Source organism: Epithele typhae (assembly GCF_022376455.1).
Source record: "Epithele typhae strain CBS 203.58 chromosome Unknown BXZ73scaffold_63, whole genome shotgun sequence".
Classification (NCBI taxonomy): domain Eukaryota; kingdom Fungi; phylum Basidiomycota; class Agaricomycetes; order Polyporales; family Epitheliaceae; genus Epithele; species Epithele typhae.
In genome coordinates, this window is record NW_025954254.1 from 151,101 (window position 1) to 174,148 (window position 23,048).

Genomic DNA, 23,048 nt, shown 5'->3' on the forward strand with positions numbered 1-23,048 from the left:
CCACGGGCAGAGACAAACGTCGGAGCATCGGGCATGGTGCGCCACCATTCGCTTCCCCTTTTCTTATGTAACCCGTTCCAATAGGGGGGTGCCCGTAGAAGCGTGGATAGGCCTCAAGCAACTCGTAGCGCTTGAGATCGAAGTGTTTTGCTGCAGCGACGAAGATGTTGGCGACTGGGGCCCACAGGCCGCAGGGGACTGGTTTCAGGAGAGGAAGAAGAGCCCTTTAGCCTTGCGGACACGTCCCTCGACAAGCTGAACTTGGAAGTGCTGTAGGTGCAGCTCTTCGAAGGCCCCGTGCGTCCGAAATTGAAGGCGGAGATGTAGAAAGAGAGAGGACGGCATCCTGTTTGGAACGATTGGTACAGCAGGCGTCCGAGAGAGAAATTGACAAAACGTCGAGCTCAGCACTTTTCCCGTGGGCTAACTCTGGCAAAGGAGACTCGAATCGCAGTAGGAGATGATATCGATACATACGGTGTACAACATCCAGTCCAGACCCCACAAATGTACATGTTTGCACGAAGTGCGCTCGCGGCCAGAGCCGCCGTGCCGACGTCACCACCAGTGGATCTTACCCGCCTCCCACGGAAACCACTTCGGTCGGACGTCGGGTGGCCATAGCTCGCGCGGCGCGTGCGTGGACGTCGGCCATGCGGGGAGGGGGATGCTACGGCTGGCGTGATAGTCGACGTGTGCGAGGAAGTCGCGCGCGGTCGGCTCGGGTACCGGGCCTACGGTGCACTCGACGGGCAGTGTGGAAGCCCAAGGGGGCGTGATTGCACGTGCAGGAGGCTCCGGGGGCTCGATATTGTCGGTGGGAGGAGCAGGGGAGGGACTAGGGATGTTAGAGGGACCGGGAATGGGCGATACGGGAGCAGAACCTGAGTTGGCGAGTTCTACTGCGTCGACCTCTTGTGGAGGTGACATGGACGAGGATGATGGGAGAGGTGTTACTGGAGGTTCGGGCGGCGCGGACTGAATTCCGTCGAGCTCCATCTGAAGGTCGTAGACTCCGGTGATAGAGGCTGCGGTCACGCCCATCACCCGAAGGGCAAAGAGGGACAGTCGACCTCCATCTGGACCTAGAGCGCGATGCCGGAAAGCTGGATGGGGTTCCATATCTGATACCTCCTGCATGGTTGTCATGAGGTGACGCATCCATGCACATACAGGGAGACGCACCTTATAGTACTGGGTGAGAGCACTGGTGAGAGCGACGGCGAACTCGAGACGGGTGATAGGCACCCGTTTGCGCGAAGTGTTCTTGGTCGCAAGAATACACCGAATGAGCTCGTGGTCTGGATAGGCGGGCCACTGCAAAATGCGTTCAAAGGCAGGCTCGGAAACGATAGGACTTGGACTTGCCTGTATCCGTATGCGCACGCTCTCCCGAGGGTAGCCGTCGAACACCTTGTCCTTGTGCCCCTTCATCGCCCTCGCCATGACCCGTCGCCCAGACATGAGAAGCTTCATCGACAGCCCCTGCTCGCCATCGGCAGTCTTAAACTCGACGTCGAATCGGTGGTCCACGTCTTCGCCTTCGTCCAGGCCATCCATGATGCCCAAGGGATCCCGGTCTTCCGGCTCCGCCCCCACCACCTCCGCCTCCCTCTTTGCCTTCGCCCACGCCTCCTCCTCCCGCCACGCTGCTGCTGCCTTCTGCTGTCTCTCCTGGATCCCCCCGACCGCTAGCCCAAACACTCGGTCGCGCACCTGGGGTATGATGCTCCCGTCCAGCGTCCGCATCCACATATGCTCCCGGTTCTCGTATACCCGCTGAGCGTTGGCGTCCAGCTTCATCGTGGCCGCAATTCTCGAGGGCCCGTACGGATTGCTATAGGTGTCCCCCTCGACCCTTTTTAGGAGAACCGGCTTACCCCCCGGCACCTCCAGCGGACGCTCCATGTACGGAATCGGGTTCGGGATGAAGTCGGGGGGAAGATACTGCATGTCGATCTCGCGCATCGGTGGGCCCTGCCGTAGCTCGGCCTCCTGAAACGGCCCGAGCGCGCTCATCGGCGGCAGCAACGACCCCTCTTCATGACCGTCCGGAAGGACGACGTAGTTGAGCACGAAGACCTCTGGCGTGATCTCGTGGCGGTCCTTGCCAAGGACCCTCTTCGCCTTTTCCATCTGCCCGGCGACTTCGTGCAGCCACGGCTTCGTGAACCGCACCTCGCACTCCCATTCCGTCGCGGGGACCGTCGAGCCCGGGAGGCGCCCGAGGGGCTTTTCGGGCCAGAACGGCGCGGGTGGGAAGTCCTTGTGCCGGGGGGGCAGATCGAGGGGCACCTCTAGTGGCACAACGAGCAGACCATCCGGTGCGGCTTTCTCCTCGTAGAACTGCGAGGCCTTGTGGTACCTCTCGGGGTCGAGGAGGATGTCGTCGAGAGGCCGGACACGTTTGGGGACGTAGAGACCACTAGCGGGCCATTCTGACGGGGGTGGCCGTTCTTCAAGCACGGATTGACCAGAAGGGAGGGCGACGGACGGCGTGGGCCCGGGAGTAGGGTCTGACGAGGAAGAAGGGGATGGTGAAGAAGGAGATGGCTCCGTGTCATCTCGCAGCAGGAGACGGATGTCCATGAGGTCGGCGAGACATGTGGAGGAACAAAGCAAGGACTCGGCTCGCGGGCGCTCTGGAGAATCGCAGCACGTGTCCGCGTATTGACTCCACTACAAAAGGGCTACTAACAAAGACTATACAGTGTAAATATCGAATCCCAAGGTGCGGTTCTCCTCCTCATGTTCGTACTGCAAGCAGTCGCCACTCATCGAATCAGCGCGCGGCAATCTGAGGGCGGAACAACGTCACTTACCACGGCGACCAAGCCCCCGTCCACCGCGTCGACCCGCGTCGTCGCCCGCGAGCCGATGAAGAACACACCTGGCCCAGTGTGCACGGTGTACAGCAGCTTCGTGCGCACGGGCGCTGCGAAGAACTCGCGGTACCGCTCTGGCTCGTCCGGATCGTCGAACAGCATCGGGCGCACGCGCCGCTGCACCTCCGCGTCCCGCTCTCGCGCTGCCTGAGCCTCTTCTTCGCCTTGATCCGAGTCGAGAGGGGGTTCCGCAGGAGGTCGGTATCTCGCCCAAGGGTTGAGGTCGATGAACGCCGCGGGCCAGGGCGGCGGTCCGCGCTTGTCCATGCAGACGACAGGGAAGAGCGGGCCGTACGGGCGCAGGACGACGTGCGCGCTCTGCGCCTCCGTGCAGTGGAGGAGCGCGCTCCCACGCGGACCCCACTCGGACCACGGATAGAGGTGACCGCGGGGGAAGGTGGTCGAGCCCACGAGCGTTCGTATGGTGGAGTGCGGGATGAGGAGAGTGAAGTCGTGCGGCGCGCCGTGGAATCCGCTTACTATGGAAGAGACGTCGCGGACCGTGAACTCGACCGAGATGATGGCAGAGGCCGGGTCGACCTGGAACGGGCGTGAGGGGCCGACGGGATGGAGAAAGGTAGATTTTGGAGGATTGGAGGTGTGCATGTCGACGATGCGCACGGCCTTCCCTCCTGTTGCGGGCGGGAGGCTAATCGAGAACAGAGGACGGTTGTGAGCGCTGTCTGAGGTGAAGTCGTAGACGTCGAGCGTATTTCTTGCGGCAGAGGAGACGATAATTATATCGTCGCCGATAATGGCTTGCATGATCCACCATGACTCGTAATGGTGGGACTGAATGCGTGTCAGTGGATGCTCGCGGCTGTATCAAGCTTGGTGTCGCTTACCCAGATCTTCTCTTGAACCGTCCAATCCCATATTTCGACGTCTGATGAGCCCCATTGGTGAGACGCGATGACATACGACAGATAGCGCTCCCTAATTTGGAGGGTTTTGATCATGATGCTGGGATGGTCGTCCGGGCCTGGTGTTAATAAACTCGAGTGAAACACCGAATTTCCGGCGAAATGGTGTGGTTTTGTGTCGTCGAGACTCAGGAGGTGGAATTCGGCGCTCCTGAAGACCCATCAGCTCGTGACGTATGGAGATCACAAAAGCAGTATTCACCAAGTGCCGAGTACGCTTGTGAAAACGACAACCAGGTTTTGAGCGACGTCGACCGTGGCCTCCCGTACTATCCGCTGCGCAGGAATGACCAAGTTTCCCAGAGGAATGGTGCATGTCTTGCTCTCAATGCCTCGAACGGGAGAAGGCGGTATTATAACGACGAAGTCATGCTTATCGGGACCTTCAATGAAGTAGCATATAGAGCCATCGTATGATCTCTGAAAGTGAATTTCTTCTTTGCAACGAATGTAGTGTTTGGTAAACTTGAACGAGCGGCGAAATCTGCTTTCGAATTCCTGAATCATCCGAAGAACAGTTGCTTTAGGGAGATTAGAAGTCGACTCTAGCATGGATGTCCGACGTAAATAAATGATCATTTGAAGCAGCACGTCCGCCTGAATGAGGCGTGCGAGGAGACGGCAGACCTAGAAATAGAGATTAGCACAAGTACTTCATTCTATAGCGAATGAAAATACGGCGAGCGGTACAGGGCGGGGTCTGAAGTGCGAACAAACCATAAGAGAAGCTCAGGCAGACGAAAGGGCCACTCTTTCGTTCGCCTGACCGGTCTCTTTTTCCAACAGAGAGAAAACTTTCATTCTGTCGAGCCGCTCACCTTCGCGCAAGCAAGTATCTCGGTGACATCGAGGTGTGAGAGGATACGTAGGATCATTTCGTCAGGAAGGTTAAGCAACATCGAGGACTGGGTGATGGCGATCCTGGCTGGACTGCGATACCTTAGTCGTTTCTTCATCCATCTGGATACAGCTGAGAGGTGGAGGATCGACATGGAGGGAGGAAAACAAGGGTTACCATAGTTATCAAACTAGTCCAAGATCAAGTTGCGTGCCGGCACCGGCGCTTCTGAGTTCTCGCAGGCAATGCGCGGCTGCCTGGACGAAGCGGCCCGCTGGCGCCAAGGCTGTCGCTGCATGCTGGGCAATGTGCTGGACGCAATTCCTTCCTCCATCCAACATGTCTGTCCTTGAAGTTTCCAAGTACGTCTCTGTAATATGCATGGCTGCCTTCCTGCAGTATGAATCACACCATGCAGGTGGAGACACCTTCCCCCTCCTCCAGGTTTCGCGTCGGCGGTGACGTCGGTATGTCCATTGGCCTCCCCATGACTCTGCATACAATGCTCACCCTAGGTACAGTCGAAAGGGGCCTCAAACAAACAAATCGCGGCCGCGAATTCCTCTTATGAAGAAATGAAACAATCACGCGCATGGGACCTCGCCATCTCCCCAGCAAAGTCCCTTCCTATGCAAGCATTCATGCTCTACATGTCCGGCGGTGGTGTGCAGATTTTCAGCATGGGTATTGTCTTCATGCTGCTCTCGAGTCCTTTCAAGAATGTCGCGGCCATCAACTCTGGTGCGTTTCGTTGTCACGCGGCTGGTTTCGTGCCCAGTGAGCTGAGACAACGTTGTAGCGTTTGCGCCTCTTGCGCCGGCGACATCATCACCGAAAGCGTTCAGCACACTCCCACTTCAGAAGGTCGCGTATCTCCTATGCAACCTTTTGACGCTTGCTCTTGGATTGTGGAAGTGTCGGTCTATGGGGCTGCTGCCAACGGGGACTGGGGACTGGTTGGCGTTTGAGACGAGGGGGCAGGTGCGTGGCCCACTTAAAGTCGTCCCCAACACAATGACTGACTCAGATTCTTCTGACGTAGCCTCCCGAGATGCTGCTTATATGAGATATGCATACCTCGTATATCCGGATCTTATATTATTCTCTGTATAACACCATGTCCGGTCACCCGCATAGCGAACTACAATTCGCTCAAGATACCGTCTTGCCTTCGAAACGGAACACCTCCTCCAGTTGCTGCAGACAGACGGTTGTGAGTTTTTTTCTGCTTAGATTCATGCATACACACCTGCCACCAAGGCGTCGTCCCCGCGCTCCCTGTCGCACCTTCCACCAGGCTTTCCTGCATGCCATCCGTGACCGCCCACCATCGCAGCGTCTCTGGATCGGCTGCAATGCCTTTCATGTCCGCCTCATAGTTGCTTCCAACATACTTGAAGGTCGCGATCAAGAGGTTGAGAGGCGGGTGGTAATGAATTGAGTAGTCGGCGATGTTGTGCCGCTCGAGCGCAGCAAGAACCCCAGGCCAGACGTTGGCATGGATCTTCTTGTACTCTGCCTCCGCCTCCGGCCTCAGCTGCGAAGCGCGGAGATGAGTGATTGGTGCCGGAGGGATGCTGGAGCTGGGACACGTACCTTGATGATTTGGCAGAAACGTCTCGCTGGAGGTGTCATAACGCGAAAGCGATGCCAAAGCGAAGTGAGATGTGTTGGGGGATCTGGGATCTGTTCGTTCGCTTGATGCATGCACATCCTCTATAAGTACTATGCATCCAGTGACCGAGTCAGCGGGCCGAAGGGTCCGCTTCGCGGTCCGCACACTCATTCTATCTTGCAGTGGAGACTCGAGACTTGCTGCTAGCATTGCGTTTCGTTGGCTTTCCTCAACGAATTTCGAAATCGTTCAATGTGAGCGGACGTAGGTACGTACGTGGCCAATGGGCGGTTTCTAGACGTCAGGCAATCACGACAATGATGCGCATCAGACATCCAGGGATGATCAGCGTATGTCTGTGACCCCAACAGCAGCGCCTGCCGTCCAGTGGCTTGAGTTGGTGGTCATTGCAATGCAGCTGTTGGGGGTTCTGAGCGCAAGATCAAACACGAGTCCGCGACATATGGCATCGAAAGCCCCGCAAGCGCGGAGATTGCCCAGAAAGGAGGGAGTGCACCTGCGGAGCTTCGGAGTCGAAAGCGGCTCCGCTCGAGTTTGAGCTCGCGTGGCAGTGAAATTCGAACTCCGCCGGCAGCGACACTTGCTCTATCCGCCTCCACGCACGCCTCCCCACTCCATCCTTCCTCCCCTTCGCTATCCCTCTACGCACGCCCCCGACCCTTCGACGACCCCTTTCACGACCCAGAATACCACTAGACATGGCTGAGGGCAGCAACTTCGACTACTTGTTCAAGGTGCGTCGTCGTCTGTCGTGCTTTATGGCGTCGCTGGATATTGATCAGCTGCTGCGTGTCCGCCACGAATAGGTCGTCCTTATCGGAGACTCTGGCGTCGGAAAATCGTATGTTGCTTTCCAGCTCCATTTACTTTCGGTGAACTGACCTTAAGCATCGTTTGTTTCCAGTAACCGTGCGTGCCTTCGACCGCAGCTGCATGGTGTGTGGGGGGTCTGACGCAGGCCCTTGCCCACTCCAGTTCTCTCGCGGTTCACGCGCAATGAGTTCAACCTCGAGACGAAGTCGACTATTGGTGTCGAGTTCGCGACGCGGTCGATTAATGTGGACGGCAAGACGCTTAAGGCTCAGATATGGGATACGGGTCAGTCTCATCCTCCTCCACGGTCTCTCGCGCGAACCTTTCATGCTTCATATGCTCAACCATCCGGTTGCAGCTGGTCAAGAGCGTTACCGCGCCATCACCGCCGCGTAAGGCATCTCTCTTCGCTTACGCTCGCCTTCTCCTCGCTTACCATGGGTGGTGCCTGCCCGCCATTGTTGCCCGACTCGCAGTTACTACCGTGGTGCTGTCGGCGCGCTCCTTGTCTACGACATCTCGAAGCACGCGACGTACGTCAACGTAACACGGTGGTTGAAGGAGCTCCGCGACCACGCAGACTCGAACATCGTTATCATGCTGGTGGGTAACAAGAGCGATTTGAAGCACCTTCGGGCGGTCCCGACGGAGGAGGCGAAGGCGTTTGCAGGTGCGTTCTCTTTTACTTGGGATCGAGTCCATCAGGTTTGAACGCGGCGTGAACTTCAACAGCTGAGAACGGTCTCTCGTTCATCGAGACGTCTGCGCTAGACGCGTCGAACGTCGAGTCGGCATTCCAGACCATCCTCACCGGTGCGTGGCGTCCTGTTTCTCCTTTTATGCGCATTTAGACCACAAGAGTCTGATTGGCCGTGTTGCACACTATAGACATCTATCGGATCGTGTCGAGCAAGTCCCTCGAGCAGTCCGAGGACCCCATCAAGCCCACCACCGGCGACACCATCCAGGTCTCCCAATCCGTGGACACCTCCGCGAACACCGGCAGCAAGTGCTGTTAGGTGCTGCGCTGCCGCTGCGTGCAGGGCACGCCCATATCTTCTCGCGCCGGACTCACACGTCGCAACGGCAGCTTCGGTGGACGGTGCGGTAGAGTGTAGATCCGAGGCGAGGACGGTGAGACTGGAGGCTGGGGGTGTGCCGGGGTGGCCCGACTCCCCTGTGCATACGTCTACATATGTGCCTGTGTAATTATTTCTGTCCGTCTCTCATGTCTGTTTCTGTCTGTCGCAACATGATCTCGGTTGCTCATGCCCTTGGGTGTTGGTGCTTGTGGGATAATATACCTCCAGGGCGGAGGGCCAATAGAACGACGCCTCGAAGGTGAGTATATGCGGCCGACCTTACTGGCGAGTCCCTCTTGGCCCCCTTCCCTAGAGCAAACAATACGGTTATGGAGATTCATCGACGTTGTCATAAAACAGTATGAGGTGCTGTCTACAAACGTCCGTCGGGGACCCAATAGCCAGGGAATTCCTGTTCGTATCTAAGAGAGCAACTATCAGTGCCGTGAGTGCATCGAACAGTGACAGGAGCTTACCGCTTCCAAGACCATGCCCAATGTTGGCGAGACTTGCTCCACTGTTGGTGGATGTGGAGACGTAGCGGTTCGCCATCGCGATGAATCCGCGTTTCCGGCTTGAAGGCGAACTTGCTAGCTCCTTTGATTGGAACAACTTCTTCGATGACTTCTTGAACGCGGATATAGTCATGGGATGCCAATCTGCAGAGCAACCGTCCCGCTAGAAAACACACCGTGTCACTTTGACGCAGAGAAGTTCAGAGGAACAACAGACTCACAGGAGAACATCGGCTTGTACATTAGACGACCGAACAGGTATTCCTGGAATCGGATGACAATCATCTTGACGGGAGCTGCGATGATGAACTGCTGGTATGGGTCTGTGAGGTCGACATAGAATGTCTGCATCTTGTGGAACACGAGTTGGGTGAAGGGTCCGACACCGCAGTTCCGTTCAGGGACGTATTGAGCGCAATAGTCCATGAGCTGTTGCGGGACCAGCCCCTCGGACACGAGCACTTGCTTGAGGCCTTGAAGTCGAGGTTCCCAGGCGATGGCCAGAAGAGGGACATTCCAGGGGGTGCCATATTCGTTGAGAAGAACATTATTTCCCGACATACCCTCCTCAGGGGAGTAGAGGCGGAATTGCAGCGAGCCAGCCATTGGGGATACTCTGCTGTGGTGGTAGAAGAAGTGTCCGACGGTTCCGGCGGGGAAGGGGAGGTAGGAAAGGGCCCTGCGCACGTCCTCGCCGTACACGCTTTTCCTCCAATATGGGAGCATCGGCGGATCACTCTGATCTACCGATGCTGCATCAACGGTAGGTGGAGTGTTGGGCAAGCTTGAAAGCCGGGCTTGTACACCAGACAAGTCGATGGAATCGTCTGGGGATAGGTGGTGGCGGGCCAGAGTGCGAATGAGGACATCCTTGACAGGAGGGAGTTTATTCGGGTCTACAAAAAGACGTATGTGGTTTGGTGGACGGGAAGTCTTTTGAGGATGAAAGTGTGGTTCTTCGTTGTCCTCTGGGGTGACTGGGGGCGCAAAAGGCGTTGAGACAGAACCCGTGGGTGGAGAAAGTTGGTCTTGACTGAGCCATCGTCGACGGGCTATGTAAGGACGTGCTCTCAGGAGCAGTGCAGAACCACGGCGGAGCATGGAGAAGGGAGGAGCAGGAGGATGCGGTGGAACAGCGAGAGAGACAGAACGGTCGTCCGCCGTGACGGAGCAAGGGATATTGGGCGGCCCGGCAGCCCGGTCGCAGACTGCTGCAGCACCTGAGGCCTGAGGCCTGAGGCCCAAGTCCTGGACTCCTGGGTGTATGTGTTCGCGGAAACCCTGCTTGTCTTTACCTTTCCTCCATGCCTGCGCGCCCGGCGGTCTCTCTGGACGAGATCAGTGACACTCTTCTACCGCGTCGCTACCAGGAGGAGATTTTTACGCGCGCGCAACAAAGCAATGTCATCGCCGCTCTCGACACCGGCAGCGGCAAGACGTATATCAGCACCCTCCTCATCCGATGGATCGCTGCCCAGAACAGCGACGAGCGCAAGATCATCGTCTTCCTCGTCCCCAAGGTTCCCCTGGTTCATCAGCAAGGCGACTTCATCGCTCGACAGACCTCCCTCCGCGTCTGCCAGCTCCATGGCGCCATCTCGCACGAGATGAACAACCGCGAGAGTTGGAAGGAGCAGTTCAACAGCGCCGATGTGTTCGTCATGACCGGTGAGCCTTCATCTCAGGTCATTGCGCTATGTTGTCGTCGGCGTTGTCTCTGCTGCACGAGCGTCGAAAGGCGTTTCACTTATCGGTTGCCCCGACCTTACGGCTACGAGTTGCTCGTGTGTGGCAGACGATCGACGATGTGGACCGCTGCACAATAAACTCATACCCGTTTAGCCCAGGTGTTCCTCAATACGCTCACCCACTCCCACTGGCGCATGTCCAAGGTGCGCAGGACCTCGTCGCCACAACTATGCTTCTAACATCGCCCGTAGGTCGCGCTGATCGTGTTCGACGAATGCCACCACGCGCGCAAAAATCACACGTACAACGGCGTCATGCGCGAATACTTCCAGACCGCCCCTGAGTCTCGTCCCAAGATCTTCGGGATGACGGCGTCGCCGATATGGAACCCGAAGAACGCCTCCGAGTCCCTCGCTATCCTCGAGAAGAACCTGGACGCCAAAGTCATCGCCGTCAAGGAGCATATTGAAGAACTCACTGACCACTCTCCTCGACCTGAAGAGGTACGCATACAATGACCGTCCGCACGACACTGCAGTATTTACTGACTTTTGTGCAGAAAATTCATGTATATCCTATGTCCCCGAGTTTCTACCTCCACTACCCGACTCCATCACTGCGTCAATGTCTAGACCTAGAGAACCTTCCCCCAGAGGTCGTTCTCCCCGTTGAGCGGATCCTAACCAGATACGAAGTGACGTACTACAACATTGGTCCATACGGCGCCGAATACTATCTCTTCACGGAGGTCACGCAACGAGTGACAATACTCATCGGGGACGCAATTTCGCATGCGATAGCGTCGCTCACCCCTGACCAATATGCTAAGGTCGCTGCCGGAGGCTCGATGGAGGTCATCGAAGGCGTAGTCCATCCACGCCTTCTCCAGCTTCGCGGAGTGCTCCAGGACTTCCGATCGTTCTTTGCGCCTGCAGAGGGGGAGCCGCAGATTGAAGTGCCCTTCACGTGGTGTTCGCCGAAGGTCAAAGCGCTCACTGAGGTCCTCTTTCGACGCCACACCCCGGACTTCCAGGGGATCGTCTTCGTCGAACAGCGCCATGTTGCGTCGTGCCTGGCGACGATCCTCGAGCGAATGCCAATGTTGGCGCACATCATCAAGACGGAACAACTCATCGGACACGGGGCCGCTGCATCGAACAAGTCGCAACAATCGAAGGGAATGGCGTCCACCGGCCAGGAAGACACGGTGAAGATGTTCCGAGAGAAGAAGATCAATTTGCGTACGTACCACGACGCCTCGGTTTACCGACTCTCACGCTGTTCTCCTAGTCGTTGCGACCTCTGTTGCGGAGGAGGGCCTGGACTTCCCCGTACGTTTGACCGTACACGTGGATCCGCGGCACTTGTTCTGCGCGTTCTGCTCACACACAGAGCTGTCACGTATGCTTCTGCTTGGGAACATACAGGGCATCTCTGTATGGGCGTGGTTTGCGTTAGCGCCGCGGATCCACACCTCAAGCGTTTTGTTTCACAGTCTGATGTTTTCTAGGCATGCGATGTCGTCATACGGTTTGACCCTGTACAACACATGGTGGGCTACTTGCAATCGCGCGGTAGGGCTCGGCACAAAACGTCCACTTTTGTCATTATGGTGCAGGAAGGTGCTCAAGCGCAAGCGGAGCGATACTTTCAGTTCAAAGAAAGCGAACCCGAACTCAAGAAGGTGTACCAAGACCGTGAGCTGAATAGCGATCTGGGCATCGACGAGATCGACGAGGACAGCGAAGAGCTCGACCAAGAGGATCTCGATGGCCGCGAGCGTTACGTGGTCCCTTCAACGGGAGCCGTGCTAACCTACACCTCAGCCATTGGCATCCTCAACCTTCTCTGCGCCATGATTCGACGGGATCGGTTCACACCCGTCCACGTTCCGAAATACGTAGGCGATTACACCTCCACAGTCCATCTCCCCTCCAGCCTACCTCTCCCTCCCGAGGATCTCGTGGTCGAAGGACCGCCTAGAAACACCAAAAGGAAGCCAAACGTGCCGCAGCCTTCGTGGTGGTGAAGCGGCTGCATATGTTGAACGTTCTCGACGATTACCTCCTTCCGGCCAAGAAACCATCATTCGCAACCGAAGACGCAGACGGTGTTCCCATCATGAGTGTCAGGAAGGTCCCTGAATTACTCGACGTCTCTGTCCGCGATCCATGGATCCTGGGCTCGACGCTCTGGTTGCACATCGTTTACGTGGATGGCGTGCCCGCAGCTGGTGTCGTGACCGGGACCTCCCTTCCTTCTGTCGAGTTGGTGGCGAGCGGATTCTTTCTCTCGACGGACGAGGGTACAGAAATCGTTCTCCACCCGCAACACGCGTGGAGCCAGCGGAGGGCGATGGAGGACTACACGAGGATGGGTCTATGGTGGTGCGTTACCGGCAGGGGACTCACCCTCCCGTTGACGTGCTACCTGGTCCCCATCAATCGCGACCTCAGGATCGACTTTGACGCAATCGATCTCGCCGTCAGCAGCCAGTTTGGCTCGACAGACTGGAAGGGCGTCGGGGAGGAGCAGTGCGGGCAGCTGCTTTACGTCAACATGAAGCACATCGGCCACCCAATGCTGCTGCATCGGCTTCGCCCAGACATCACCCCATCGTCCAAACCTCGACCTGGGTCTACAGAGTCGGCATATCCCACGTATCGCGATTACTGGCTACACAAGTACACACGGCGAGGCGTAACCCCGCAGATCTCCCGCGACGGGCCCTGCGTCGAGGGCATCCCCCTCGCTCGCAACGTCGTAGCAAACTACGCCCTCGACAACTCTCCACTTCGCCACCCTCCACAGAGCGTGGCTCAAGAGACTGTCACCTTCCCGGTCGAGTTCTGTCGCTGGGCAGTCATGCCCCCGCACGTGTATCACGCCTTCCTCGCCCTTCCCCAACTTCTCCACCGCCTCACCGACATCTACCGCGCCCGCGCGCTCCGCGTTTCCCTCTCCCTCCCGCCTCTCTCGGACGACACACTCGTCCAAGCGCTCACACTCCCCAATGCTGCCGCGGCGTTCAACAACCAGCGCCTCGAGACCCTCGGCGACGCCGTGCTCAAGCTTGCCGCCGTCACGCACCTCTACATCCGCTTCCCGCACCGGCACGAGGGCCAGCTCGACTACATGAAGCGCACCGTCGTTTCGAACCACACCCTCCTCGCTCGGGGGCTCGAGCGTGGGCTCGAGCGTTCCTCACGACCGAGAACCAGAGCCTGCGCCTGTGGCGATATGTGCTCCCGTCCTCCGCCGGGTGCACGGCAGACGAGGACGCGCGCCGTGGGAAGCACGACCTGTGCGTGCCGTGCGCCGGGGATCGTACGGCGCAGCTTGCAGGACTGCATGGAGGCTCTGCTTGGGGCGGCGTGGGCGACGGGCGGCGTCGATATGGCGCTGCGCACCGGCACCGCGCTGGGACTGGCGTTCGGGGGGCCGGGCGCGTGGGGGATGCGGCGCGTGCCACAGATGGTGCGCGGGGCCGCTGCGCCGGCGTTCGCGGAGCTGCAGGAGACCTTAGGGTATACGTTTCGGCATGGGCAGCTGCTGTTTGAGGCAATGACGCACCCGTCGCTCGCGGGTGGTACGTCGTACCAGCGGCTCGAGTTCCTGGGGGACGGTGAGTGCTCTTGCTCTATCACGTCCCCCTGCGGAACACGCTGACGCTTGGGCACAGCGGTGGTGGACATGGTCGTTACCGAATACCTGTACAAGAAGTTCCCGCGAGCAACGTCCGGCGAGCTCTCGTGGGCGCGCTCGCGTGCGGTATGCAGCCCCGCGCTCGCATCCGTCGCGGTGAAGAGGCTGCGGCTGCACAAGATGATACTCATAAACAACATCGATCTGAGCATGGCGATCGAGAAGTACGTGCCCGTGCTCGAGGCGATCTCGGAGGAGGAGGTCGTCCTCCACGGCTGGAAGCAGGACCCGCCCAAGGCGCTCAGCGACGTGCTCGAGAGCGTCGTCGGCGCCGTCTTCGTCGACTGCGGCTACGACTACGACAAGGCCGCCGCGGTCGTCCAGGTGCTCCTCGAGGACCTCATCGCCGTCCTCCGCCCGGACCTCCCGAAGGACCCCGTCTCGGAGCTTATGGTCTGGGTCGGGCAGTCGGGGTGTCGCGCAATCCGCTTCGCGTGAGTGCCGCTCGTCCTTCTCGCATACCCGTATGGCGAAGCTGATTCTTGCGCCGATGTCCAGGAGATCGCAGAGCCGTCCGGAAGTGCGCCGGCCGGACAGTGTCTCCGTCCTCGTCCACGACGTGACCGTCGTCGCCCCGATGGCGGCGCCGAACAACTCGATGGCGAAGGGCCTCGCGTCCGAGGCCGCCCGCCGCGTGCTCGCGGACCCAGAGTCCGAGCATTACCTCCGTCGCCTGTGTACGTGCCCCAGGCGCGGCGAGGAGAAGGCGAGGGCGAAGGCTGCAAGGAAGAGGAAGGCTATCGAGAAGGATAAGCAGCGGCCGAAATTACCCCATGGCCCAATCATGTCGACATGGAGGGCGTGGAGGGCGTGGAAGAGACGGCGGGTGGGGTGGTTGATGTGGGTGACATGGATGACGAAAGCGCAGAAGTGGAAAAGGAGGCGTTTGACGCGAAGGCGGTGAACAAGGAGGAGCTGGACGACGAGACGGTGGAAGGGTTCGCGATGCTTGCGCGGACTCTATTCGAGGGGACGAATGTGTTGGTGTTGGAGGACGAAGACGACGCCACTGAGGATGATGAGTATGCGGAATTGGACCACGACACGGCAGATGAGAGGGAAGTGGAACGAATGCTAGAGCTTGATGAGACGTGAGGTCTCGAGAGGAAGGGAGATGCTGGGTAGATCTTAGGTCTTGTTGTAACAACCTTTTGTGTATTTGTTAGCATCACGTTAGACTCCCAATTTGTAGCATCTAGGACTAACGGTGCTTGACGACTACGGACGAGAAGTCAAGAAAGTTGATTCCGAGGTACGGGGGATAACGTTATAGAAGTATGATCGACCGTTGCACGTTCAGTCAACAATGACGAGAATAGAGCGACGGCCTTCTCTGATTCAATATATATCTTGAGCTGGAGTATGTCACAAACGAGCACTACTTTGCCACGAGCTCCGGCCACCCGGACGAAAAGTCGAGGAAATTGATGCCTAGGAACGGCAGTCCACCAATCTCGTCCTTGCGGATATAGTAGTACGCAATCACGTCCCTTCCGCTGACCGGGTCAAGGTACACGCTCTGGCCTCCGGGTGCGTATACGTTGTCGTGCGAGCCGAGCACGAGGGTTCCGGCGGGCGGATCGGTGAGACTGAGACCGGTCTGGTCGACGTACGGCCCGTCGACGTTCTTGCTCCGCTCGACGAGCACTTTGTACTCCTTTCCAGGAGGCGGCCGCGTTGCTGCCTGTCACGTGCGAGAATGTAAGAGATATAAACTGATAGGAAGAGACGGAGGGCGTACACCAGGGAGAGGAGAGATGCCGTTCGAGTAAAATAAGTAGAAGAAATCCGCTTTCTTGGGTTTGTACGTGAAGCCAGCTTCGCTTGGTGTTTGGTTGCCCCCCGCGAGATGGGCTCCAGGAGGCGGCTGCGCATACGGTCAGAAGATAGAAGGTGGGATTCAGCGTCATAATCGCTCACAGTGGCTGGAGCGGTGATGTTGGTCATTGGAACTTGGAATATGCCTTGACTCCAAGATCCAAAAGTCAACTTGAATCCAGTCGGGGTGACTATAGTGTTTGGGTCAACTGCCAGAATGACCACTGGTTAGATGTCCCGGCACAGAACCACACAACATATACTCACTCGCGTTGTACTTGGTAGCGCTTGACGAGTGAATGACTGCACCGTGATCCTGCCAGGTTCCCGACTCCATGGAAGGCTAGTTGCAACGCCGATCGTTGAGTTCTTCATGCCATTGGTGCTGACGGCATAGTAGAGGACATATCTGCCGTTTATAAAGTTCACGTCGGCCGCCTCTGTGCCGGTGTGCTCCGGGGGAATGGGGATTTTGGATCCGTTTGTCAGGACGATACCGGCATGCGACCATGGACTATCAGAGATACAAAGGGGTAGAGAATCAGAGACTAGGATATATGGGTGGGTGAAAAACCTGAAGGCGCTCACCCAGTCAGTGAAGGGCTTGTGGATATGTTGATGCCTTTCGCGGTGTGGAACAAGAAGTACTTCTTGCTGTCGCCGTTATAGATGATAGAGGGTCCACGAGCGACGACGTTCTCTGAGGGTCAGAGTTAGCGTCAGCTAGACGACTTTGACCTGGATATGCGAAGATGCGTACCGGTGCCCGGCAAGGGATTGGGTGTCGCAGTCACAGCCGCAAAGAGCGAAAAAATGAAAGCCAAGAGTAACTTCATGACGTAAGTTGGGCCTTGGATATGGAGGAAGGAGGCAGCACGCACCCGCTATTTATCTGCGCTCGCATCCGGCCATCGACAGAGGAATGGTGTGTAGAGCGGTCTACTCCAACTCACCGCCACCATCACTGCGGTGTCTCTGAAGCACAACCAAAAAAAGCAATATGATGTGATAGACGGGTATGCCCATGCGTTGAAGACTGTTTCATGAAGGAGCCCTGGGAGACTACTGCGGAACCAACCGTTGTCATCAACAGCGACATATCTAAGTAAGTAGTTGCCTCGGTCGACGGAGGATGCGGGGCGAATGCTGCCAAGTTGCGGTTCGATATGACCGGCCATTAGAAGTGCTCACGTAATCCATTCACACGACTACCTGGTACGAATATTGACTAGGACTCTGCATTGGCATGCTTGGACTCCATATACCTGCGCTCGTGACAAACCTTTGCTTCTACAGACCCCGGAACCTCTATCCCACTCGTCCTCTCTATGCCAGCACGAATGATCTCTATGGGCAAACTCAGCGGCAGAATAGTACGCTTCCTATCGCCTGGGAAGACGTAGCAAATTTCTCATGCCACTGGCTTTTAAGTTTTCACCAGCCTTTGCCGTGACTCCTGAGATGGCCAGAGCGACAGTCTTTTTGTCTGTGCGGAGTACATCAGGTTTGACTTCTGCACACAATAATAACGTTTACACGCGCGTTGGTCGCGTGGTGGGCGTCGGTGCTCTGACCTGGGCGCCTGGGGTGCTCTTGTCTGCTTTGTATTCTCGAGGCGAGCATCAAATAGACACAAACGCAGATTCAGAAAAGCAGCCACTCCCCGCGAGCCTTTCCCTTCCAGCCCCTCCTCTCCTCTCTTCGGGGATTTCCCTGCTACTTACCATGTATGTCTCGATCGTTGCTGAACATATGCTTTCTTATCTTAGCGCTATCTTATCTAGCTTTCCCACGGACACAGATGGCCCAGGACCGCGGCTCGGAGCCGAACATCAGCGTTGCCGACGACTCTGAGGACGACTTTTCCGACGAGACTGAAGACGACTGGAACGTCGAGCGACCTCCGCCTTCTGGTCCAGCATGGGCTCCCCAAGCGCACTTGTATGCTGTTGCTCACATGGATCCCGTCTCCATGGTCCAGCATCTCAATGATCCGTTCGCCCTGGAGGCGGCGCAACAGCTGGCACTTCGTACCAAAACGTATCTCATCTACATCGACCATGTATGCGGTTTCCTCCCCACCTTCTTATTCGCTTACATGAACTCGTCCTTCCAGTGCCTCGCTCTACCCTTAGGTGTCGAACGATGGTTCCTTTTCCAGGTGACTGGGATCGCGACCACGCCCCCGCCTGCGTGCGAAGCGGAGAACCGCGGCCCAGAAGTCTGCGTGCCTATCTTTCCCAGCGACACGCACCCTACCGGACGTGCGCCTCTCAGGACCGAACCTACCCCCTTTCCGTTCCCCAACTGCTTTCATTGGGCACTCGATGCTATGTCGGTCCGCGTCTTACCTCGCACCGAGGGCTGGAACGACAGCAAGGCTATCCGGCTCACTGGTCTCTCGCAAGTCGTGATGGGAGTTTATTGGCAGTACGACGAGTTCCGGTGTCGGGACCCGACTCGAGCCTATAAAATGCAGGAAAAGCTAGCGCGATCCGAAAGGGTCCTCGGCAAGAAGCTCCAGGAGTCGGCCTCTTCTCGACCGGGAGATGAGAATGAAGGTGTGTGCGCATACTAGATCCTATTCTCTTGGAGCTGACCTGCCCACCATGCGCAGACGTTCCTGCAGACTCCGAGGAAGAGCCTGAAGAGGAGAGTGACGATGAAGAATGTGATGTCGACGACACTTGCGACGACCAGAGGAGTGCGGGACGCCACCTTGTAGAGGGTCGCAGTGAGCCAGACGCGAATCCCGAACACGCCGCCGAAGCCCCCCTCCCTCTTACCGACGTCTTTCTTCCGAATCTTGATGAAGAGGAGGAATACATGCCAATTCTGCAAATGAAGTATGAGCTGACAGAGTACATCAGACGAGAAGACATACCGGATCCCTCTGGGCTGTATGCGGAGAGAGACGAAATCGTGCGGTAAGAGGGGTCATCGTTTCGTTCCCCGATTTCGCTGATGCCTGTCGCTGCAGAATAATCAAGGAGTCGTACGCTCGTAGCTTCGCCGTGTACACCCACGAGCCTGAGACCTCAGAGACGAACCAACCGAAGGCTTCGGAGACGGCCGAGCCTTTGTCTGTCCAGGACGCCGAGTTTGTTTCTCCGGATCGGGACCGTGCTTCTGCCTCGTGTTCGAACGGCACCTCCTCTGACCACGGCAGCGTTGCCATCGAGAACATCGAGTCCCCCACCATCAAAGACCGTGTGGGCGTCCAGGCGCGTGAGAGCGTATCGCCTGTAGTGATGCCAGTGCCGTCGGCAGAGCAAGGTGAGTCTCTGCGATACTGCTCCTAGTTGGTTTACTCACAGTGAAATGGCGAGCAGAACGATCCGAGAAGCGCTTGCGGAAACTCTGGAGTGTCGCCAAGAAGCGTTTCCGTCGCATGTTTTCTCGCTTTCGCGTATGGCCTTAACGCATATGAATAGTGTCGGAGAGGTTTTTTTGCTTACTGTCCATCTGCATTTGCCGATGTGCTCCGTGCCATGCATGATGCTGATTCCTGAAGAGCGCGCCAACAGCTATAGCTTGTCCCCGTTCCGCCAATTAGTACCTCGCATCCAACCCGCACTTACCAAAACAGCTATGGCAGAGTGAATCATCATTGCTGTGAGGCAGCAAAGGAGCTGACTGAATTCCAGACTGCCGGATCATGATGAATGCCAAAATGGGCGGATTGAGGCTGACATTGTCCAATGTTAGCCTCGCTCAACTGAGCCTCATTCACAACGGCAGACAGATGAACCCACCTTTGCAGCGTCTTAGGTTCACCCGGTTCACGCCATGTCCCTCGCTTCTCCAACCCTTCCGACTCTCCCAAGCTGCCTGAATGTTTGCGATGTTTGCGCGCAGTCCGACAGGAATATTCCGTACAGCAGCGGGGCCAGCCAAACGCCCGGACATCCTCACAGGTACGTATTTCTCTTGTCATGCTATGGCCGGCTCTCATCGCCCAAGCGCAGGAGATTCTGCGTGTGTTCCCGCTCCGTCGAAGGACAGCGTCACATCTACCACCCCATGATCCGAATGAACCCAGTAATCACCCTACCCCCCAACGAGTACCTGCACCGTCACCTCGCAGAATTCGTCGCATTCCACCTCGTCACCCTCCGAGAGATCGCCGTCGCGACCGCCGTCAATTGCGGCCCCCCGGATGTCATCTTCGACGAGCCGCACCTCATCGTCGTCGAGCTCGCGTACTGCAACCTCCCCTTCCAGCCCGCGCGCGTCCCCAACCCCGCGCGCACCTTCCTCGTCCGCACCGCCTTCCCCGTCCACGTCTCGAGCCCCGCGGTCGCGAGCAACCCCGCGCTCGTGCGCCAGTGCACGGACGCGCACAGCGGCCTCCACAGCCTCCCGCGCCCGGACGTCGCCGGCGTCATCCCCGTCCTCTACAGCGCCCTGCCCGTCGACGGACGCATCCACATCCACTGCCCGGCCCAGATCGAGCGGGTCCCGATCCCCCGCGCGGCGTGGACGCGCTCGGTCGAGGCCCGCCGCGCCGCGCTCGCGCGCTCCGTGCGGTACATCGAGATGGGCGTCGTCGCGCGCGCGGCGCCGCCGGTCGCGCCCGACGGGACGCTCATCCATCGCGTGCTGGGGTTCATGGTGCGCATGCCGGTCGGGCTCGCGGGCGGGGTGCCGGACGGGGTGGCGCCCGACCGGCGGTGGGCGTGGCGGCCGTTCTGGCGCGACGGGGACGAGGAGGCGGGGGAGTGGGCGCGCGGGAACTGGGCGGAGCGGTACGCGCTGCTGGCGCGGTTGATGGAGGAGGTCGAGCCGCGGACGGAGAGCGGGTCCGAGCCCGGCTCGAGCGCGGGGTCGGAGGAGGTGGGATCGGTGGAGGACGCGTATGCGGACATTGAACTCGTTGACGGCGAGTTGGGGCTGGACTTGAGCGTGATACGCTACCATCGTTCGATCTAGTCCTCTGTAAGGGCCGGCGCGCATTCCTCGCGCGCTCAGGTCGAGTGAGTGGAAGCGTTCTCATCTATTCCGGAACGGCAAAAAGTCCGTGACGAGGCAGATACATTTACAGATAGAAATACAATGGGGTGCGAGGCGTGGAAGGAGGGTGGGCAATCGATATAGACGAAGGGGATAATGATACTGGCAGAAATTTTGAGTCGCGCACGAAGGAAGACATGAAAAAAATGGGTTGTAGCGTGGGGAGGGTAACAATGTTGAGGGGGTGGCGGGGAGGGGATCTAACCATACAGAACGCGAGAGGGCCGAAGCATGGTGGAGTGGTGAGTGTGGCCAGCATGCGTGGCGCGCGCGCCCCGGAGCCACGCATCCCTCAAACGCCTCTCAACGGATGAGAAAATCTGCGCCGGCGGTCGACGGTGACGCGTGTGTGACCTCGTCGAGGCCCTTCGCGAACTGGGATGGCGTCATGCTGAAGGCCCAGTACGCGTCCTCGGGCATGAAGATCTAGCTCGAGGGAACGACGAGGCTCCAGTCGTAGAACGCTTCCTCCAACGAAACGAACGGCTCAGGGCCGCTCGCCATCGGCGGCGGCGGGAGGTGCGAGAACGGCGACGGGGTGTGCGGAACCGCGTATTGAGGCGGCTGGGGCGCGTACTGAGGCTGTTGAGGTGGGTACTGGGGCGTCTGCCCCTGGGCTGCGCCGCCGTATTGAACGCCATTCGAAGCGAACGGCGCGGAGTGGTTGTGCGAGTATGAGCGTGAGGGCGCGGGCGGGTTGAAAAGTTGGGAGTACGATCCCGAAGAAGACTCTTGCATGGGCAGCGGCGCAGGCATGTGCGTGTGCGCCTGGGCGTACAACGCCGCGGCAAGGTCGATGGGGGAACCACCCGGGCTGAGCAGAGGAGAGCGGGTCAGCCTCGTTGACGAAACGGCCTGGGGCGGATGATCCCGGGAGGCGACGGGCGTGGATAACTCACAGTTGAGCCGTGCTATGGTGAGCGATCGCCTGACTAGATTCGCTTCGGAGGGCGTCTTGGGGGTACAGGCACGCGTGTTCCAGAAGCGACATGAAGTCAACCTCGGTGTGGAAAACGTTGTGCATGCTAGTCTCAATCGAGGCCCAGCGTGTTTGGTCCATGTGGTGCGAACCGGGGAAGGTGTGAGGCGCGGGGGCGGGCACAAGAGGGCAGGCGCGACGACGCGCGGCTCGATTGCGCATGAGTTGCGACTGGTTAAACGACGACCGGGAGGACGTAGTGGTTGCGCGCGCCGACGACGGGCACGACTGAGCTTGGAGCCCCATCGGGGGCACCGAAGGCACCGAAGTAGGCGACCGCGAGGAACGCGCGGGAGACGACGTCGGGGACGCGAGCTCCGAGCTACCGCAAACGAAACTCTCTACGGACGTCCCGTTGCTGCTCCTTGACTCTGATCTGGCGAAGGGAGGACGGAGGACGACATGGGGATGCCTGCGGGTGTCGGGGACATCACGCTTCATCTTGTTCGCGCCGCGCGTTTTGCGCGGACTGTATGTGCAGGGTAATCCGTGCCGCTGGCAACGGTAGCAGGTTGAACCTCCGGTGCACTGAAGAAGGAAAGGACGTCACTCCGTCAGAACAGGAGGCGCGAAAGAGAAAGGACTATGCCGTACCTTGCGCTTTCTGGCCCTGCAATCGTCGCACGCATTCGCAGTACGCACTCGCACGGAGGAGCAGCCGGGGACCTGCTTCCTCTGTGGTGCCGTGGCCATGTGCGAAGAGGAAAGAGAGATGGTAGAGCGGGGAGGTTGCACGAGGGTGCCATATGGTCGTGATGAAGTTGAAAAAGCACTGGCGGTAGAGGGGAAGTCGCATTGCGCATTGATATCTCGCTGCTGCCCCAAACTCATGCCGAGCGTAGGGTGCGACGACGGGGGCATGGATGTAGTGTTGTAGTAGGGGATCATGTCGAACTCGGCGCTGGTGTTCTGGGAGTACCCTGAGGAATACTGGTTGAAGGTGCGGAGGAGAAGGTGTTCGAGTGTGAGAAAGCGGGGGATTGGATGCAAGAAGGCGACTCATTTATACCCAGAGTCGGTAACGCGACTCTGGAGCTAGAGACGGATGTCATAGAGCCGATAGCGCGACCCGAAGCTCCTGAGAAGCCTTACCGGCCTGGTTTGGAATGGCGTTTTAGACCGATGCAACGCACCTCTGACACCTTAAGACGC

At 58.2% G+C, this 23,048-nt stretch overlaps 11 protein-coding genes across 11 annotated transcripts; 5 read left to right on the plus strand and 6 right to left on the minus strand.

Moving 5' to 3' along the window:
* Positions 1-558: 558 nt before the first annotated feature.
* BXZ73DRAFT_105264 (uncharacterized protein) lies at positions 559-2,589 on the minus strand (the record flags this gene model as incomplete). Its single annotated transcript, XM_048016194.1, has 3 exons — positions 559-1,134; positions 1,186-1,317; positions 1,387-2,589. 3 exons carry the CDS (start codon positions 2,587-2,589, stop codon positions 559-561), a joined length of 1,911 nt encoding a protein of 636 aa, XP_047873903.1.
* Positions 2,590-2,703: 114 nt separating this feature from the next.
* Positions 2,704-4,800, minus strand: BXZ73DRAFT_105265 (uncharacterized protein; the record flags this gene model as incomplete). Its single annotated transcript, XM_048016195.1, has 5 exons — positions 2,704-2,757; positions 2,823-3,677; positions 3,731-3,959; positions 4,011-4,084; positions 4,627-4,800. The coding sequence occupies 5 exons, from the start codon at positions 4,798-4,800 to the stop codon at positions 2,704-2,706; spliced, it is 1,386 nt and encodes a 461-aa protein (XP_047873904.1).
* Positions 4,801-4,985: 185 nt separating this feature from the next.
* Positions 4,986-5,712, plus strand: BXZ73DRAFT_92221 (DUF1077-domain-containing protein; the record flags this gene model as incomplete). Its single annotated transcript, XM_048026285.1, has 5 exons — positions 4,986-5,008; positions 5,065-5,113; positions 5,162-5,387; positions 5,446-5,627; positions 5,689-5,712. The coding sequence occupies 5 exons, from the start codon at positions 4,986-4,988 to the stop codon at positions 5,710-5,712; spliced, it is 504 nt and encodes a 167-aa protein (XP_047873905.1).
* Positions 5,713-5,798: 86 nt separating this feature from the next.
* On the minus strand, positions 5,799-6,281 carry BXZ73DRAFT_105267 (rhamnose mutarotase; the record flags this gene model as incomplete). Its single annotated transcript, XM_048016196.1, has 3 exons — positions 5,799-5,843; positions 5,896-6,183; positions 6,243-6,281. The coding sequence occupies 3 exons, from the start codon at positions 6,279-6,281 to the stop codon at positions 5,799-5,801; spliced, it is 372 nt and encodes a 123-aa protein (XP_047873906.1).
* Positions 6,282-6,980: 699 nt separating this feature from the next.
* BXZ73DRAFT_53034 (GTPase) lies at positions 6,981-8,114 on the plus strand (the record flags this gene model as incomplete). Its single annotated transcript, XM_048020922.1, has 7 exons — positions 6,981-7,016; positions 7,089-7,123; positions 7,241-7,380; positions 7,454-7,487; positions 7,572-7,765; positions 7,828-7,908; positions 7,984-8,114. The coding sequence occupies 7 exons, from the start codon at positions 6,981-6,983 to the stop codon at positions 8,112-8,114; spliced, it is 651 nt and encodes a 216-aa protein (XP_047873907.1).
* An 875-nt stretch (positions 8,115-8,989) lies between these two features.
* Positions 8,990-9,574, minus strand: BXZ73DRAFT_4371 (uncharacterized protein; the record flags this gene model as incomplete). The annotated part of the gene is made up of 1 exon (XM_048019194.1): positions 8,990-9,574. A coding segment is annotated over one exon (585 nt), but the record flags the coding sequence as incomplete, so codon positions are not given.
* A 422-nt stretch (positions 9,575-9,996) lies between these two features.
* On the plus strand, positions 9,997-15,181 carry BXZ73DRAFT_92224 (uncharacterized protein; the record flags this gene model as incomplete). Its single annotated transcript, XM_048026286.1, has 11 exons — positions 9,997-10,360; positions 10,535-10,584; positions 10,633-10,884; positions 10,941-10,968; positions 11,014-11,622; positions 11,672-11,712; positions 11,892-12,347; positions 12,377-14,006; positions 14,064-14,520; positions 14,585-14,763; positions 14,844-15,181. 11 exons carry the CDS (start codon positions 9,997-9,999, stop codon positions 15,179-15,181), a joined length of 4,404 nt encoding a protein of 1,467 aa, XP_047873909.1.
* Positions 15,182-15,464: 283 nt separating this feature from the next.
* On the minus strand, positions 15,465-16,740 carry BXZ73DRAFT_105271 (glycoside hydrolase family 43 protein; the record flags this gene model as incomplete). Its single annotated transcript, XM_048016197.1, has 7 exons — positions 15,465-15,770; positions 15,828-15,953; positions 16,007-16,113; positions 16,172-16,247; positions 16,295-16,418; positions 16,493-16,604; positions 16,665-16,740. 7 exons carry the CDS (start codon positions 16,738-16,740, stop codon positions 15,465-15,467), a joined length of 927 nt encoding a protein of 308 aa, XP_047873910.1.
* Positions 16,741-17,705: 965 nt separating this feature from the next.
* On the plus strand, positions 17,706-19,325 carry BXZ73DRAFT_105272 (uncharacterized protein; the record flags this gene model as incomplete). The annotated part of the gene is made up of 4 exons (XM_048016198.1): positions 17,706-18,465; positions 18,522-18,831; positions 18,885-19,180; positions 19,237-19,325. 4 exons carry the CDS (start codon positions 17,706-17,708, stop codon positions 19,323-19,325), a joined length of 1,455 nt encoding a protein of 484 aa, XP_047873911.1.
* Positions 19,326-19,927: 602 nt separating this feature from the next.
* BXZ73DRAFT_105273 (uncharacterized protein) lies at positions 19,928-20,836 on the plus strand (the record flags this gene model as incomplete). The annotated part of the gene is made up of 1 exon (XM_048016199.1): positions 19,928-20,836. The coding sequence occupies one exon, from the start codon at positions 19,928-19,930 to the stop codon at positions 20,834-20,836; it is 909 nt and encodes a 302-aa protein (XP_047873912.1).
* Positions 20,837-21,343: 507 nt separating this feature from the next.
* Positions 21,344-21,977, minus strand: BXZ73DRAFT_105274 (uncharacterized protein; the record flags this gene model as incomplete). Its single annotated transcript, XM_048016200.1, has 2 exons — positions 21,344-21,731; positions 21,817-21,977. The coding sequence occupies 2 exons, from the start codon at positions 21,975-21,977 to the stop codon at positions 21,344-21,346; spliced, it is 549 nt and encodes a 182-aa protein (XP_047873913.1).
* Between the last annotated feature and the right edge of the window lie 1,071 nt (positions 21,978-23,048).